Raw genomic sequence first — 17579 nt, forward strand, 5'->3', positions numbered from 1 at the left:
CCCGTCCTGCCCGGCTCACCCCCCCCCCCACCCCCGGGCCCGTCACCGACAGGCGCTTCGCCACCGGCACACGAGCCGCGTGCAGCACCGGGTGCTCCCGCGTCAGCGCCGCCACCCACGCCGGGCACACGGCGCAGCCCCGCGCGCGCCCCCGCAGCGCCCACGCTCCAGCCGCCACACCCCCCCCCCTCCCCGCAGCACGCACGTGCGAGCGCACCGTGCACGCGCATTGCGACCCCCCCCCCCCCCCCCCCCGCAGCACCGCGTTGCAGCGTTTCGGCTGTAAATACACACCCCCCCCCGCACGCACCCCCGCACCCGCCCCCCCATTACCTGCGTGCACTGCCGCGCGTGGTCCCTGTGCCGTGGGGTGTCACACGCGTGCACCCCCCCACCCAGCACGAAGCAGGCGGCGTTTGACGGGCGCTGGGGCGGTGCTGCCCCCCCCCCCCCCAAACCCCGGGCCCTGGGGGTCCCTTCTGCCCCCCCTTTCCGCGAGCCGTGTCCAGCCCCGGGGTCCCCCAGCCCCCTAGGACTGTGTGGTGTCTTTTTAGAGCGTTAGCAATTCTTCCTTTGTAACGTGTACAGTAGATTATTTATTTTGTTATTTTGGAATAAAACTTTATTTTATGGCTTATCTTCCTGCCGCCAGGCTCCCTCTCCCTGCCACAGCGGGGGGGGGGGGGGGGGGCGTGGGGTGTGCAGCTCACAAACCCCAAAGCAAGCGCCGACTGCGAGGGTGCAAGGGGTCTGGCCCTGCCCCGGACCAGTGCAGGGGGTCCCAGCATCCCCCCGCCCAGCCGGGGGGGCCCTTGTCGTGCACCGGGCTGGCACATCCCCCACAGCGTGTTTCCCGCTGCCGCCTCCTGCCCCCGCAGCTGACTCATCCTGGCCCCTGCGGGGGCTGAGCCCAGCGGCGTGGGCTGGGGGCACCCGTTCGGCTGCGGGCACCCCCCACGCAAGTCGAGGCACCTGCACCCCCCCCCCACCCGCCCCCCCAGGCCTGTGGATGCCGGCAGCGGGTCTGTACTCCAAAGTGCAGCATATACACAAGAGGGGGCAAGGGTGTCACCCCAAAGTGCTACCCCCGCCCTGGAAAATCCCCCCCCCTCCCCTGCCAGAGTTTCCATCCCAGCACAACTTGTATCACAAGTCCAGGAGCCCAGTCAAGGCTGGGGGGGGTGGGGGGTGTCACAGTCCGACGCCTGCCCCAGCAGCCCCGCAGCCTCCTCACGCGTGCCCTGGCCGGACACTGTCGTCCCACCGTGACTCCCCCAGTCCCCAGCAAGAGGCATTGGGGCCGGGGTACCCGCTGCGCTGCAGGGGGGGCATGAAGGGGGGGCACAACGCGGGGCCCTCCACGGACATCTCCTGCAGGAACTGGTCAAAGTCCGAGCTGGGGGGCAGGTCCATACTGGGCGGCATCCTGGGGAGAGAGGCAGCAGGGTGATTTGGGGCAGCCCCCCCAGAGCCCCCCTGCTGACCCCCCCCCATGCTTACCACCTTGGGGAGTTCTGCATCAGTGTGAATGGGGCCAGCTCGGGCATCTCCTCGTCCCGTGGCTCCGGCGAGGGGCCCCCGGACAGCAGCTGCGAGGCCTCCCCAGACATGTACTGGTTGGGCATGAAGGGCCTGGGGGACAAAGAACAAAGAGGGGGCTGACGTAGGCCATGGGGTACCCCTCCCTGCCCCCAGGTGCTTCACAGCCCCAGGGCATGGGGGGGGCTGGGGTGGGTGTCCTTGTAGGGTGCACCAGCAGTGCAGAGCACTGCTTGGCTGGGGAAGGTCCCTCGGGGGCTGCCTGCCCCAGGGTGGTTGGGAGAAGGGGGGGCAGGGCAGGGTGCCCCTCTCCGGCTGCATCAGGGTCTTACAAAGGGTTCCTGAAGGCAAGGTTTGGGTCGTGGGACAGTGCAGGGTCCATGACCAGGGACGGCGAGAGCATTGGTGACGTGCTGTGGGGAGCAGGAGCAATTAGAGGTGGGGGAAACACCACCTGGCTGTGTCTGGGGGTGGTGGGAGGCCCATCCTGCCCCCCCGCCCTCAACCAGCACCCCTCCTACCTGGGAAAGGAGGACGGGAGATTGTCGGAAACCATCATGTTGATGTTGCTTTCACCCGTGGGGTAGCCTGTGGGGACGGGCTGGGGGCAGAAGGGAGCAGGAGGGCTGCAAGTGCAGACACGGAGGGGTTGGCATCTGAGGGTGTTCTCCACCACAGCCCTCTTCCATCCCAGCCCACGCCTGGCAGAGCAGGTCTGCCTCTGCCCAGGGCATGGCTGGGCACTCACCAGATGGGGCTGAGCACTGACTGCAGGCTCTCGGGGTGCAGCTCGGGCTGTAGCATGGGCAGGCTGAACATCTGAGCCTGGGAGGCTTCGGGGGAGCCCCCCGCAGCGTTCTGGGGCTGCTGGTCCCTGCAAAAGTGCATCATCCCCATGAGCACGGACAGGACTTGTGTACTGCAAGGTCCAGCCTTCGAAAAGGCTCACGTGCAAGTCAGCGCTCGCTCGTGGAGAGGGCGGTGCGCTCACAGACGTGCTCCGCTGCAGCTCGGGATACCCATGGGGGATTCCTCGCTCACAAGCACATCCCGTTTTGCCCGGTCAGAAATCCCCCTGCCCAGCAGCGATGCGCAGGCCGGCCTGGTGACGTCTGTGCAAGCCCTGGCCCAGAGCAGCTGGGCGGCGCCTGTGCACACACCTCCGGCGCAGCCACGGCCTCTCATGCGCACCCACCTTTCGCTTTCCACTGTCATCTTGATGGCGGTGGAGACGTAGCCCCGGCCGTCCTTTCCTGTCTGCTCTTCTGCTCAGAGAGAAGCACTGGTGAACTACCACCCCAGCACGAGGCCGTGCCGTGCCAACCCTCTTGGGCAGCACTGGCCAACCCGCGAGTTCTGGGGCCAGCAGGACCTGGGTGGGACCCTAAACCCCTCCTCCCTGCTTCTCCCCGCAGCCTTGCTGGAGAGGCAGGTGTGAAGCCCAGGGCCCATCTCTGCTCCCACCCACTCACTGTTGTAGTGACTCCCAAACGCCTGGTCCTTGGGGGTGTTGGGGTAGAGGTTGCGGAGCTGCCCCAGGTCACGGATGCGGTCACCGAGGGACCGGATGGACAGGTCCTTGGCAGAGAAGGGCTGGATGTTCTCCACCTGGCTGGATCCTGCAGGGAGACGTGGCATGGGGCTCTGTTGCCTGGTCCCCATAACACCAGATATCCCCAGGCCATGATGACACCTCCCCTTCACAGCACTGAGAGCAGCCGCTGTCTCCCCAGTCTCACCATCCTTGCCCCGGATGACGTGAGCGATCGTGACACCCCCGATCTCCGAGTCACTGAAGCGGAGCAGGAAGGTCCCATCAGGCTCTGTGCTCAGGAGTTTGCAGACGTACTGCTTGCTGATAAAGCCGATGATGAGCCTGGAAGGATGGACAGATGGGAGGGGGGGTCAGCACCAGGGTGGAGGGGTGGAACCAGGATTCCCCAGGGCTGGTCCTGGAGCAGACATGAAATCCCACTTGGCCCCCTGGGCACACACCTGTCTGACCAGTAACTTTTGAGGCATCTCTTGGTGAGGTCGAGGACTCCATCAAACCACTGCCAGAAGGTGAATCCCCGACCGGGCAGGATCTCCTGCGGCAGAGAGGGAGTGTGAGGCTCCCCAGGACCATGCTGGCCCCTGCCCACCCTGGCCAGCCCTCCCGGTAACCTTGTTGAACTGGGCCCAGGAGACGCTGCGGCTCTGAAAGTCCTCGAGGCTGGCACTGTGGTCATTGAAGACCTTCTGGGCCAGAAAGAAGTAGTGCTCCTTGAGAAGCCCCTTGGTGGTCTGCACCTCTGCCATGAACTTCAGGTTCAGCGTATCACACATCTTCTCCCAGGGCACCCGCTCGGCCACCACAAAGGGCACCCGGTCCTGCGGCAGGGCCGGACAACATCAGGACAGCGGCTCACCCGCTGCCCCATCCCAGCCCGCTGCATCCCATCCACGTGCCAGGGTTCCTGCCCCAGCCTGCCGGCCGTTCCCATCCCAGAGCTGGACCCAGCCCCGGCGTCCCAGCAGCTCCTTTCCTCGCCCTGCAGCCCCTCGTGGCACTCACGATCTCAGAGAAGGCGTTATCCCACAGCACGGTTGCTTTGGCGTTATTGTCCTGGTTCCCGTGGACAATAACCACAATGGGCAGAGACAGAACCTGGGGGCAGAGAGCGGTCCCCCCTCAGCCCCGAGGCCACCCCGAGTGAAGCAGGGCTGGCTGCCCTGGGACGGTCCCAGGGGCTCTGCACCAAGTTGTCCAGGGCCTGGGCATCCCATGGGGGACAATTCGGTGCTGCCTGTCCCCATCCCGCAGGAGAGGGGCCAGTACCTGGAGGTGGACGGAGAGGTTGCTGGGGGTCAGGGCCACAGTGGTGCTGAACAGGACGGCACACTTCTCCTCTGTCACTGACTCGGACCCCTTCCGCTCGCAGCGCTTGATCTTCTTCAGCAGCTGGGGAGGGGACAGCTGAGTGTCACCCCTGGGCAAGCACCTGCCTCGGGGCCCCCCAGCCCACCCTCCCGGATGGCTCTGCCTTGGGGCCTCCCAGCACCCCAGTGAAGCCCCCAGCCTGTCCTGTGGCCCCCGTACAGCCCCTCGCTGGTAGCACTCACCACGTTCTTGAAGTTGGCACAGCAGGTCCCACTGGTGGGGTTGGTCTCCAGGGCCACCACGTTATGCATGATCTCCCCCGTGCTCTCGCTGGGCAGAGGAGGAGGTCAGGGGAGGTGCGGCACCGTGACAGCCCCCTCGTCCCCACACTGTCCAGACAGCTGCTCACCTGAGGACATTGCTGTAGGCGCTGAGCGCCAGCTCCCGCGCCTGCTTCTCCGTCACCATGTCGGCCCGCACCATGTAGGGCTTGGCTGATGCCTTCAGCAGCTGGGGGCCCAGCAGGAACCGGACACTTGCCTGGAACTTGGTCTGGGTCTTCAGCACCTGCGGGGGCTGCTTCTCCACCAGGAAGGAGCTGGGGGACAAGGGGAGACAATGGTGCCCAGCAGAGCACCCCCACCAGCTCTGCCACCAACATCTGCAGACCCACCTCGCCCTTCTGCCACCACGGCCCTCCCACCCATTACCTCTTGACCAGGCTGGATAACACCTCGTTGAACCGCTCCAGGAGCCGGGGCAGCAGCTCAGCTCCCAGCTCCGCGCTCGCTGCCATCACCTGCTGGTGCAGCTGGAAGTAAACCTCGACCAGGCTCTCGCACCTGCCAAGGAAACCATGGGGAAAGGGGAACCCTCAGCCAAAGCAGAGCCAGACCACCACTCTCCCAGAGTCCCTCCAGCCTGCAGTCTCCCCACTCCCAGGGGAGCAGAGGGGGCAGGAGGGTTGCTCTGGGTCCCCTGTCTCTGCCCCATGCCATCTCACCTCTTCTGCAGTGGAGCTAGGTTCTCCTCAAAGAGGGCCCCGTTCCCTGCCAGCTGCTGCTGCCTCTTCCAGATTTGGATCCTCTTCAGTACCTGCTGCTTGGCCACCTCCAGCTCTTTCATGGCCTCCAGGATCAGGGTGGGCAGCTCCTGGGGGAGCCAGGGGTTCTGCATTGCACTGTTGCCCCAGCAGAGACCCGCAGCCCTACACTGTCACCCCGCAGGGCACTGAGACCCCCGGCCCTGTGCTGCCTCACTGCACCAGAGCTGGTTTGCACCCTCCCCAGCAGGCAGAGCTGCCGGCTTTCCCCTGGTGCCCCAGACCCCCACTCACGCTCTCCGGAGGCTTCCCTTCTGTCTTCAGCTGCGAGTCCCGCGTGTTCAGCTGTGGAGAGGCTGTGGAGGAAGGACAGGGGTGGCCCTGTTAGTGCAGGGAGCCAGTGTCTGTATTGCACTGCCCAGCACCCCGGGGGGGCATGCCAGGGACCCGCCCTGCCCCGGCCCCTCACCTGCAGAGCTGTCCCGCAGCGCCTGGATCTCATGGACACGATGCTGCAGCCGCTGCAGCCCCAGGCTGAACTTCAGCTCCTCTTGCCGCCGGTGGAAGCTGAGGGGCAGGTGGCGGTCCTGGGGCAGAGCAGAGAGGGGTGAGCGGGGCCCAGAGCCAGCCCCACGCCTCGGGGCACCCCAGGAGGGGGGCAGGGACCACGCACCCTCTTGAGCACAGCGGCCTTCTCTCCCTCCAGGATCGCCTTCAGGACGGCGACCAGCCGCAGTGGGTCCCGCCGGTAGGTGTTCTGCAGGGGAGCCAAGCCCAGGGTGTTAGTGGGGCAGGATGCGCGCACCCCAGCCCCGGCTCCCTCCCACCCCATTCATGCGTTTCAGACCCCCTTCCCACAACAAAGGGTGCTAAGTCAGACTCAGGGGTTTCATGACAGACCACAACTTGCTGCTGTTCTGATGGAGCTAATTTCCAGCCTTAAACCCATTTAAAAAAAAAAATCAACTTCAAATTAAAAAAATAAAAATCAAAAGAAAGCAAATTCTCTATTTCTGCAAGCATCTCCTCGAGACCCACCAGCCTGACACTTGGGAAAGATTCTCCCAGCTGCCCTGGCCTGGGTGGATCAACGCTTTCCACCGAAAACAGGGAGAGGAATTTCCCTGCTGGCTCCAGCTCCCTGCGCCCCGTGCCAGCTCCTCCGGCCTTCGTGCATTTCCCAAATTAGCTACTTCCCAAAACAGCAGCAGAGCGCAATGGCGAACTGCCGGATAGTGTGCTCAGCGGCTTCCCGTGCTGGCCGGGAGGCAGCTCCTCGATCGGCCCCCTGGACCCCCTGCACCCGATGCGGCACCAGCAGCCCCGGGCCGGCACCGGGGCAAACCCTGCCATCTCTGGGGTTGAGGGGACAACAGGCTCAGGTTTGGTCTCCCAACAGCCAGTTTCCCATCCCACTCCACCCAGCTGCTTCCCCCGCATTTATCTCATGGGAGAGCACTTAGCTCCCGCCGCCCATGCCGTGGGGCAGCACCAACGGCCAGCGCTTCCCTCCCCTCTGCAGGGAGCAGCCCCTGCGTCCTGCCCAGGGTTCACAAGTGGCAGGGAGCTCAGGAGAAATGAGAGTTTGCTCTTCCAGGATGAGGGACGGGGGGAGGAGGGAACATGGTGGGGTGGCTCTTCTTCAGCATTTTAAATAAAAGAACCTAAGCTGAAACATCTGCACATTTTCCTGCAACAACTTCAAAAAGTCAGTGACAGTCTTGTTTTGGAAAGTTACTCTGTTCCCCAGAAGTTATGACTAAAGCTGACCCCTTCCCAAATGTTGTATATTAAAAATGTCTGTTACCAAAAAAGCAGGGCTTTCAACCAGAACAGGGCTCTGGGAGCGAGCACCACTCAGCCCTTACGCTAAGAGCTTCACTGGCAGGAGAGAGAGTACAGGGGTTAAATCTGCAATCACAGAGCATGGAAGAGAGACAGAGAGCAATTCAAACAGACCTTGATAAAGAGAAACAGCCCAGGAAAAGAAACCCAGCACGCACATGCACACACGGCAGGAGGAAACGCAGCACAACACACGGCATGGAGGAAGGAGAAATCAAACGCTCGAGCAGAAAATGGGGAACATCTGGTGAGGCAGCCACCCGGGTGTGGGTGGCTGGGGGCAAGCAGAGCCGTGGGCCATGGGGAGCCTCCCCACGGGGTCAGGGTCTGGCATGGGGCCTGGGAGAATGTGCCCATGGGGGGCAGCTCCCCGAGGGCTGCTGGGCACTGAACGGGCTGCAGAACCGCGGCAGCAATGGGAAGCTGGAAAGCCTTGTGGGCGGGGGGCGGAGAGCCAAGGGGAACCGCGATTGCAGCCGTGACAGCCCAAGCACTGTGGCAAGCTGGGGGTCAGCCCTGGGACACAAATCAACCCCCCCTGTTCCCCTGAAGTGCCTCGAAAACCCCAGTCACTGAGTCCATACAAGCTTGCTGCTCACAGACGGCAACGGCCTTGAAACAGCTGTCAAGGGGGTACCGGCTTGTAGCGTCGGCCCCTTCAAGTGGTGGTTGAACCAATGAATCCAAAGCATAAAATAATCAAATCTTCTTTGGCAGCCAGCCACGATCCCAGTGCGACACGGCCCCGAGGGTCCCCACGCCCGGCCCCCACGCACCTCGATGCTGCTGACTTGCTGGAGGATCTGGCACTGCTGCCCGTCGCTGCTGGCAGCACTGCGGAGCTTCTCCAGCATGGCTGAGAGCATCCCGCTGGCCACGCTGGTGCAGAAGGCGTCTGAGCCATTGATGAACTCCCTGGAGAGAGGAAAGGGTTGGGTGGATGAGCACAAATCCTCCACCCTCCCCTGTGCAATCCCGAGCCCCACGCTCGCCACAGGGAGGATGGGGACACCCGCCTTCCTGTCGCCCTGGTGTGTAACCCAGTGCTGGCTGGATTTCTAGGGGAAATTTGCTGCGTGAACAAGGGCGAACTGCACTCTGAGCGGGATGAGGCAGTTCCCCAGAGAGGACGTGACCTTCCGAAACCTCTTCTACGTGTACACCCAGCTGCTGCACGCCTACCCGCCCACCTCCACCATGCCTCATCCCTGCAGCGTGACCCCCACCACTGTGCCTTGGCCCAAGCTGTGTGCCGTGGGTCCTGCAACCACATGCCAGGGACCAGCCCCCCTTGCCCAGCGTCGCAATATGGTCTTGTGCACTGCTCCTCTGGCCAGAGCACGGCAGCACCTGCGTGGCCATGACCCTGCAAGGCAGGAGGATGTGCTGCGGGGGCTTTCCTGCCTGCCTGCAGGCAGGGGGACAGTCATTGCACCGTGCAAAGGAGAAGCTCCTTGGAAAGCCTGGGTGAGCCTGTAATGGGGATAATCAATCATCGCTGTTACTATTTCGTAGGCACAACAAGGGGACTCTGGCCAGGCCATGCCCGTGGTTGCTGCCACTGCAAACACAGGGTTGCAGCAGTCCAGACCCTGTGGGCACTAGTAGACCCTGACCAGCCTCACCCGGAGAGCTGCACTCTGCGCGTAGGTCCAGGACCTCCACTCACGTCCCGTTCAGGGCCCCGAGGCCCTTCCTCGGCTACACTGCAAGCATGCCCGCCTCTGCCCCGGCCCTGCCTGCAGCCTCGTCTCCTGGATGGGCCCCTTGAACCAATGCTGTGGTTCTGCCTCCAGCCCTGTCTCCTTTTGCTCCTCATCAGATGCCCCGTGCAGACCCTGGCCTTCTCACCCACCTCATCCGGAGCCGTGGACAGGGCCTGCCACCAGCATCCTCCTCTTCCCGAGCCGGGCTCCCCCTGCTCAGCTCAGCCCTCCCAGGGCAGCTGGCCCCGGACACTGCCCAGTCTGGGCGCGGGTGTGTGGGGTGCTACGCTGGGGCAGGGCAGCGCCCATGGGCACCGAGGGACTCACCAGGGCTGGTTCTCCAGCCAGTCGGCCAGGAGACAGCGCAGGCTGCGGGGAAACTCTGTGAAGAGGCTGCTGAACTCCTCCGGCGGCATGTGGGAGACGATGCTCCAGAGCGACATCTTGGGAACAGTCACCTGCAGAGAAATGGGACAGGGGACATGAGCGGGGAGCAGGGCAGCCCAGGCAGCTGCAATGCCCAGGGCTGTGGCCCAGGCACCCCAGAGCCTGCAGCCCTCTGCTCGGCTCTGCCAGGGGTGAGCACCGACAGCTCCTTGGGGAGGGTGGGCAAGAGCTGCTGCCTGTCCCTCCGCTGTCCGAACCTGCTGCTCAGCGGGGCTGGGGCTGCTGGGGAGGAGGAGGAGGAGCAGGAAGCCTGATCCAGCATCAGCCTCTTGGGCAATCTTGGGCAGGCAGGCAGCCCACTTGTGCCTCAGTTTCCCACATCTCCGGGGAATCCCTGCACCTCCTGCCGTGGGCAATGCACAAGGACACGCAGAGGGATGGGCAAGCGCTGCTGGTCTTGGCACAGGAGAGATGGGAAGGCTGCCGGGAGCAGGAAGAGTGTGAAATCCCAGAGCTCAGTGAGACTGCTCTGCTGGGGTGGTCTGGCTGCTTCCCAAAACCTCCCCAGCTGCCCCCCAAGGAAGGAACCTTCCTCAGGCATGCCCCAGCTGCCCCCAGAAATGGTGGGCTCCAGAGCTCACCGAAAACAAGGGGAGAACTGGAATGAGATGCTAGATGGGAAACTCCACCGGGAATGCCTGGGCTGGGGGGTTCCCAGCCACCCCCCAAGCCAAGCATTGCAACCCTGACAGTCCCACCCTTGCCCAGCCCCCCAGCAGTGCCTGCAGCCTGCTTGCTCCGTGCTGCCCACGCCATGCCTAACCCAAACCCTTCCTCCCCGCCACGCTCACAGCCTCCAGCCCCCACCAGGAGGCTGCTCCCCTCTGGGCGGCCCTTGGGGCCCAGCGGGTGAGGGGGGGTCACTGCACTGCCCGGCCCAGACGCACCTCACTGCCAGTTCCTCCAGACCCGGCCGGGGCAGAGGCCGGATCCTGCGGCGGGGTGCACGGCACCAACAACTCACCGCCCAGACGTGGGGCCAGGGCAGGGCAGCGTGGGGCCAGGGTGCCTCCGGGACCCCGGCCAGCCCGTCCGCCCAGGACTGGCTTCCCGTCCCCAAAAGCAAACAGCCGAGCAGGGAGTTGTATCACGTCCTCGCGGGCAGCGCGTTCCCCGCGGGTCTTGGCCGCGATGCAAGAGCTGAGGCGCGGGGCGGAGGTGGAGCTGCCGGAGACTGAGAAACCATGCGAGGGGAAGGAAGCCAGCGTCACTAAGGCAACATTTCAGAGAGCGCAAAACAACCGCGGTGCGGCCTGCGCTCGGACGGCCGCCAGCTTGGCTCCAGTCGCCCCCCGCGCTATCCCATCGGGATGAGGTGGCTCACTCAGGGCTAGCAGCAGCGGCACGGTCCCTGGGGTTGCTCCACTTCCCGCCGGAGCCAGGGCCTCCCAGCCCCGTCAGAGCCCCATGTGCCACCCCGGGGAAAGAACCGCAGCAGACGGAGGCCCGACCCCAGGGCACGCCAAGCCCAGCGCTTCCAGGAATGGATTTGCTTTTGACCCTGCTTGGCTGGCCAGAGCAAACAGATCCTGATGATTTACTGCAGTGCAAAGCCGGAGGGCCGGGTTTACTCTGGAGGGGTCAATGCACAGTGGGAAACGCACCCAGCGACAGCCAGGAGTGCTGCCCAGTCTCCCCACAGCCCCGGTGTGATTGTAGCTGCTGGCATGCAGGGAAACAAGACAGCAGGAAGAAGCAGCCTCTCATTTTGTGATCCTCAACACGTAATCCCCATCCTCCTCTCCCCATTAAAACCTGTATTTCTGCTTAGCGCTGGGAGGCAGCTGCTGGCTGGTAAGGAGCAACCTGGAACATAATCTGGGCATGCCTGAATTTGCTAAGAGTCTGCAGGAGATGCTGCACTCCCCAGCTCCTAGCTCCCCACCAGCCCAGGGGACAAAGCCTCAGAGGAGCTCAGAGGGGAGGACAGGCCCGGCCCATCCCCTCCTGGCTCCAGTCACAGTAGATGGCTACGTTTCCTTACAGTCTTAACTAATTTCCATGTTTTCTTCCTCTGCTTCTTCTGCAGAACAGCCTTTCCCTGCCAAGACCCAGCTCCCATAACAATACCCTGCCTGGGGCTGCGCTGCATGGAGGCTTCCTGTGCTGTTGCAGGATCAGGCCGCGAGGGGTTTGATCTGCCAGCACCCCCGCAGCGCTGGGGAGAAGGAAGATGGGCACAGGCGGGGGCAGAGACCCAGGCTGGGTGATGGAGCTGCCCCTCCTGCGGGGACCCTTGCCCCGGAACAGCCTGGCAAAAGCAGCCCCCATGGCAGCTTCCAGCCCTGCAGCTCGGCAGTGCCAGGGCAGGCGCAGCTCCCAGCTCCACGCCACCCAGCACAACACACCCATGCCCACCGCGCATGCATCCGCTGCAGCTGTGACCCACGTCTCCCGCTGGCCCAGCCACCGTGGGGCTTGTACCGTCAAGGAGGCATCCCAGAGCAGGGGCTCCCACAGAAGGAAGCGCGGCGCTCCCCGCACTGAGCCAGGGGCCAGGCCTGCCCGGCACAGGAAGGCGAGACCCGGCCAGGGAAGCTGGGGTTGAAGCCCCAAGCAGCAGCAGGGCCCCCATGGGGAAGGGCTGCCTCATGCTCGGGGCCGGGAGCTGCTGCCGGGGGAAACCCCGTGATGGCAAGGCACCTCCGCCTCGATGGTGGGGCAGGATATGGCACCCGGCGAGGGGGAGCAGCCACCCGGGGTGTGCCCCACGCCCCCCCACCCGCTCCCCCTTCCCAAGCCCCCTTGGTGCAGCCACTTTCACTTCCTCCTCCACCCGAGGGGCCGCTTCACCTCCTCGGCGGGGCCCAGAGGTTGGGCAGGAGGAGCCCGGGCACAGGAGGGGCTCGGTGACCCCCGCGCTCCCAGCATGGGCTTTCTGCTTACTCATCGGGCAATGGGAAACCAAGTCCACATCCCAGAAGTGAGAGCTGCCATACATCTCACGGCTGTTACTCATTAACCACCGGCACTTCCTGGCAGCAGACCGCAGCCCCCCACCCTTGGGGCCACCTCTCGCCCTGTGTCTGAGGAACCGGGAAAGGACCCCGCTCCTGGCCAGCTCCCCTCTGCCCTTGGCGATTTCCCAGCCCAGCACCAGAGGCTGGTGGGTGAAGGAGCTGGGGCTGGCAGCTTGTAAGCACGCATGTCCCTCCGCCCTCCGCACCCTCCTCGTCCTCCCCAGCGCTGAGCAGAGATTTCCCCGGGGCTTTCTCAGGGACAGATGCTCAGAGGTTTTCCAGTGCTTGACACTCAGCACACCTGGGCTCTGCTCTAGCTTTGCCCCTGTGGGGACGCAGCCCGAGAGACCTCCCTGCTTCTCAACATGCCTCGGTTTCCCCAGGGTGCTGGGGAGGTCACCACCGCTGCGCTCAGCCGAGGCCAAGGCAAGGGCACGGGACCGCTGGCCCAGCTGATGAGACGCTGGCACAGCACCGCAGGGAGGACACGGTAGAGCTCACATGGCAGTGGGGCTGGCCACAGCCAGCTGCTCTCTGGCAGTGAAAGCTCTTCTGATTCAGAAGAGGAGAAGCAGGGCCTTCCCCAGCTGACCCAGCCCCAGCGTGACGCCCAGCCCGGGGAGTCCACGCTGGATCCAGCTCCCGCCCCTGGAGCTCGCTGCTGCTGCAGGGTCCCATCTGCTGGGACCAGGGGGGTCTGGCACTCTGTGCCACAGCCCCCACCGGGCGCTTTTGCTTTGCCCCGCACACCCTTCGCCCCAAGACAGCGGGGTGCCAGCAGCCACATCCACTTGGCGGCCGGGTGCTTTGGACTTTAGGCCTGGCAGCCCCACCGAGCACCCGGCCAGGCACGGGCCAGGCTGTGCCCCCGCCCGCCCGGCCAACGGGAGCCCCGGTGCCTGCCGGCACAGCCTGCCTGCGGCGCGGGCAACTGCCCAGGCCCAGCGCGCTCACCCCGGGGGCTCTGCGGGCCCCGGAGCCCCTTCGCCGGCCCACGCCAAACGCCTCGGCGAGGGCGCGTCCCGGGCGGCGCTGGGGCTGGACAGCCGTTCATCTGCCGGGGGATTTGCCGCGCTGCCTGGAGCCCGGCAGCTGCGGGGAGGTGCCCGCCGGGCAGCCCCCGCCCCGAGCCCCCTCCCCGGCGGGCAGCGCCCCGCCCCATCCCGGGAGCGCCGGGGAATCCCCCTGCCCACCGGCACGGCCGCGGCCCCGGCCCGCTCAGCGCCCCCCCCGGGCCTGCCCCGCTGTCGCCGCGCTCCCCCCTCCCCGGCCAGGCACTCGGGGACCGGGACCTCGGCGCCGGCCCGTGACGGGCACCCGAGCGCCCTCCCCGCGGCCGCGGAAGCCAGGGAAGCCGTGAGCCCGCCCCCGGGTGCTGCCGCTGCCGGGCCCCGCGGACCCCCCCCCGCGCCAGCGGCCGCTTCGCTCCCCCGGGCCCCGGCCCCGCCCGGCTCCCCCCGGCCGCAGGGCCCAGCCCGGCGCTCCTGCCCCTAGTCCCGGGCGCGGGCGGGAGGTGCCAGGCGGCGGAAGAAGCCCCGGCCCCCGCTCCGGGAGCCGCCCCAGCCCCGCCGCCCCAGCCCCGCCGCCCGCCCCCCGGTACCGGCCCCGCGCCCCCGCCCCGCCCGCCACGCCGTTACCTGGCGGGAGCCGCCGCTCGCGAGGGGCGGCCGGGCCGGGCCGCTCGGCCCCTCACTCCATGGCGGCGGCGGGCGCGGCCGGGCCGGCTCCCGCGGCTGCCCCGCTCCGGCGGAAAGCGCCGAGCGCCAGGAAGGGGGAGGAGACGCGCGGGCGGCGGGTGCGCGCGGGGGGGCGCCGGCACCGGACCGGCCTCGACGGCTCCTGGGGACCCGGCTGCAGCCCCGCAGCACCCCGGCCTGCGGCACCCACGGGCCTCCCCGGCCCCGCGCCCGGTACCCACCCACGGCCCCCCACCCGCTCATGACCCCGCGCTTGCCCCCATACGCGCCCACTCACGCCCCCACCCCTGCCCCAATGCGACCACCCACCCGTTCCCCACCTGCTCCGTACCTGACACCCACCCACGGCCCTGCTCCTGCCCTGTATCAGGGCCCCCCGCCCCATGGCTGGGTTCCACCGCCTTGCCGCTCTTCCACGGCCCCTGCCCATCTCCAAGGACAGCTGTAGGGACGCTCCTGGGCCAGGGCCGCCCCAGCCCCGTGGCCGTGTCGTGGGCCTGTCGTGGCCATTTGCGGAGGAGCGAGTGCCGGGCACCCCTAACCCCGCGTGGGACCAGGCTGACGCTCCTGGTCCACACCCGTACCCCACGTTTTTGAGCCCCTGTCCCGGTCCTGGCGTTCGAGCCTACAGCCGGTCCCAGGATGTGCCCCCCACCCTCCCGTGCTCACCAGTGCCAGCCCGGCCCGGGGGCGTGGGCGGGGTCCCGGGAGTGGGGTGCACATTGCTTTAGGGGGTGCTTGCTGCACGGGGGAACATGTTGCATGGGGGGGCTCGCTGCACGGGAGGCTTGTTGCACGGCAGGTACCCGCGCGGGCGCCGGGCGGGCCTGTTGCTCGCCCCGGGGCGCTCCCGGAGCCCATCCGACAAGCCGGAGCGGGGAGGTGCCGCACCGGGCAGGGCCACCCCGGAGCCGCCAGGGGGCGCTGCCGCACCGCCGGTGCCGGCGGGGCGGGGGCCGCGGGGGCCGGGCCTGGGACCGGGCCGCCGCCGGAGCCCCGGGGCGCGCAGCGCCGGCGCTGGGTCCCCGCGTTCCCCTCATCGCTCCTCACGCCGCGGCGCCTGTGAACCAGTGTTCTCGGAGGAGCGCGTCCCCCCTGGGCCCAGGGAAGGGGCTCCCCGGCCCCGCTCGGCCCCCCCGGTCCCGGTCCAGGGCAGCATCCGTGTGACCCCGTCACAGACGTCCCTCCGCCCGTCGCTCGGGGCCGCAGCGGGACGAGGTCCCGCAGTGTGTTTGGCCAGGAGCGGCTTTGCAGCGGGACCCTCAATGACTGACGGGGGCCCGGGAGAGGCGGCCCGGGGGGAAGCGGTGTTGGCATCCCCCTCCCCAGCTGCCCACGTCTGCGGCGAGACCCCTGCAAAGCTCCAGGAGTGCGAGGGGCAGCAATGGCTTTCGTCCCGCCAGCTTTGGGCAGTCATGGGGTGCACTGCCTTCGTGGGCAGCGGAGCCTGGCAGCGCCCGCAGGGCAGGGGGTGCGTGGGGAGGGGGCTGCGCAGAGCCACCCGGCAGGTGCTGGCCAGGGGCCACGCGTGGGAGGAATTCTGGCGAGCGTGCGGCCGCAGCCATCCTGGCCTTCTCCGCTCCGCAGGGCTTGCGCAACCTCCGGGACCTCTGGCGCAGTGGTGGGGGGCACAGACCAGCCCTTCAGACTCCCCCCCGTGCCCCCTGGGGCATCCCCTGCCTGTGCCCTCGCCAGATCTTCTGCAGGGGAGGCTGCCATGGAACATCTGGACCTTCCTCCCAAACATCTGGTGCAGCAACAGCCTGAAACAGCCGCCCGCCCTCGCTGCTGGCCGGCCGCCTCTGGGCTGCTTCTCCCCCCCCCGCCATTGCCAGCACTGCCGCCTCAGCAGGGTGGGGTGGGGGCAGGAGTGTGACATCATTGTTTTAACAAGTGACATCATTCAGGCGGGTTCCAGGCAGCTGCCTGATGACAGGTGCCTGCACCGCTCCCCATCTCCCCCCCTCGGCACCTGGCCTCAGCTCCTTGGAGGTGGCGGCATGGCAGAGTGCTGTGGCAGATGAATGATGTCACAGCTCTGGCTCTGACATCAGGGCTCTGAGGTCATAGCCACAGCTGTGGCGGCAGGGGAGTGATGAGGGGCTCTCCTGGGGTGGCGGAAGGGAGCCGGCCCCACGGGCACCCGCAGCTGGAGAAGGGGTAGGGCAATGGTCAGGGGCAGGGGGGCAGCTTGGCCTGGGGAGGTGGCCGGGCTGCCAGACCCCCACCCGGTCGGCAGCCCCCCTGCAGCTCCGGTCGCGTCTGGGGCCCTGCGGCCTGCTGGATCCTGGGGCCTTTTAAAATGTCGCAATTATTGGCAGCGTGGCCCCAGTCCCGACCAGCCAAAACGCAGATGACGGTGACGAAGACTCATTACCAAACATCCGAGGCAGGAGGAGACGTTCCCTGCAGAGAAAATGATGTTTTGGCGAGATGAGGGAACTGAGGTGTTTTTTTGGGATGGAGCCACTGGCCAGCTCCGCCGAAACCCCGCGGCAGGCTCGCAGGGCAGAGCCGGGTGCCTCTGGCCCATCTCTGGGAGCTGGTGGCCGGCATGGGCGACCGGCTGAGCCCAAGCTGGGCAAGCGAAACGCAGCCCCGTGGCTGAGCCCTGCAGACAACGGGACCCTGTTGTCGGGGGGGCTGCTCCCCCCCGGCCCTCAGCTCTGCTCCGTGCCGCAGGGGCGTCTGGGCCGCTGCAGAAGGACCCCTGGGTGCCACCCAGGCGTTCGCCCGGGGGGTTGTCCCGCTCCCCACGGGGTCTCTGGGGAACCGACGGGCGCAGGCGAAACGGGGCTGCGGGCTCGGCCCCGGCCCCACGCCCGGCAGCGCCCCACACCCAGCTCCGCCGCCCAGCTCTCCCGTCCCGTTTATTTTCCGTCCCGTGTTTGATCCCCAGCGGCGTCTCCACCCCGGCCGAGGGGAGCAGGGCTCCCGCGGAGCACGGCCACCGCCGGCAGCCCCGAGCTTGGGGGGGGGGTGTGTCACCGCCGGGCACCACGGTGCCGCAGGACGCGCCCCCGGCACCACGCGTGGGCGCGGGACCCGCGGTGCCGCAGGCAGCAGACCCCGGCACGGCCATCCGCGGGGCTGCCCTGCCCCTGCCCGTACCTGCCCCTGCCCCTGCCCGTACCTGCCCCTGCCCCTGCCCCTGCCCGTACCCGCCCCGGGGCCCGGCCGGGGGGCGCAGCCCCCGCTATCGCACGCGCATGCGCGCCGCGCGGCCGCCGCGTAGGACCCCCCCCCCCCGCGCGGGCGCCCCCCTCTCCCCTTCCCTCCCCTCCCCGCGCGCGCGGCGGCGGCGGCTCGAGCCCGGTGACGTCAGGCGGGCGGCGGCGCGCGCTCCATCCATCCCTCCGCCGCGGCGGCGGCGCGCGCAGCCCCCCGCCCCCGCCCCACCGCCCCCGGCGCCGCCGCCGCCGCCGCCCAGCCCGGAGGGTCCGCCCGCCCCGTCCCGCCCCCGCCCGCGCCCCCTCCCTC

At 67.3% G+C, this 17579-nt stretch overlaps 1 protein-coding gene across 2 annotated transcripts; it reads right to left on the reverse strand.

Annotated features, from left to right (window-relative positions):
- Nucleotides 1-572: 572 nt before the first annotated feature.
- Nucleotides 573-14174, reverse strand: STAT6 (signal transducer and activator of transcription 6). Of its 2 annotated transcripts, none has more exons than XM_075737917.1 (22): nt 14040-14174; nt 9323-9453; nt 8066-8204; nt 6118-6201; nt 5914-6031; nt 5739-5800; nt 5406-5554; nt 5113-5244; nt 4812-5000; nt 4645-4732; nt 4361-4483; nt 4097-4189; nt 3706-3912; nt 3535-3629; nt 3279-3415; nt 3012-3158; nt 2735-2804; nt 2288-2413; nt 2061-2165; nt 1872-1952; nt 1501-1632; nt 573-1426 (listed from the first exon to the last, which is right to left on the reverse strand). In XM_075737917.1, the coding sequence occupies exons 2-22, from the start codon at nt 9436-9438 to the stop codon at nt 1231-1233; spliced, it is 2589 nt and encodes an 862-aa protein (XP_075594032.1). In that variant the 5' UTR covers nt 9439-9453; nt 14040-14174; the 3' UTR covers nt 573-1230. The 2 variants fall into 2 exon arrangements, with proteins under 2 accessions (XP_075594032.1, XP_075594033.1); XM_075737918.1 differs by lacking the exon at nt 14040-14174 and adding an exon at nt 10330-10581.
- Nucleotides 14175-17579: the final 3405 nt, after the last annotated feature.

Source organism: Balearica regulorum, chromosome 29 (assembly GCF_011004875.1).
Source record: "Balearica regulorum gibbericeps isolate bBalReg1 chromosome 29, bBalReg1.pri, whole genome shotgun sequence".
NCBI lineage: Eukaryota > Metazoa > Chordata > Aves > Gruiformes > Gruidae > Balearica > Balearica regulorum.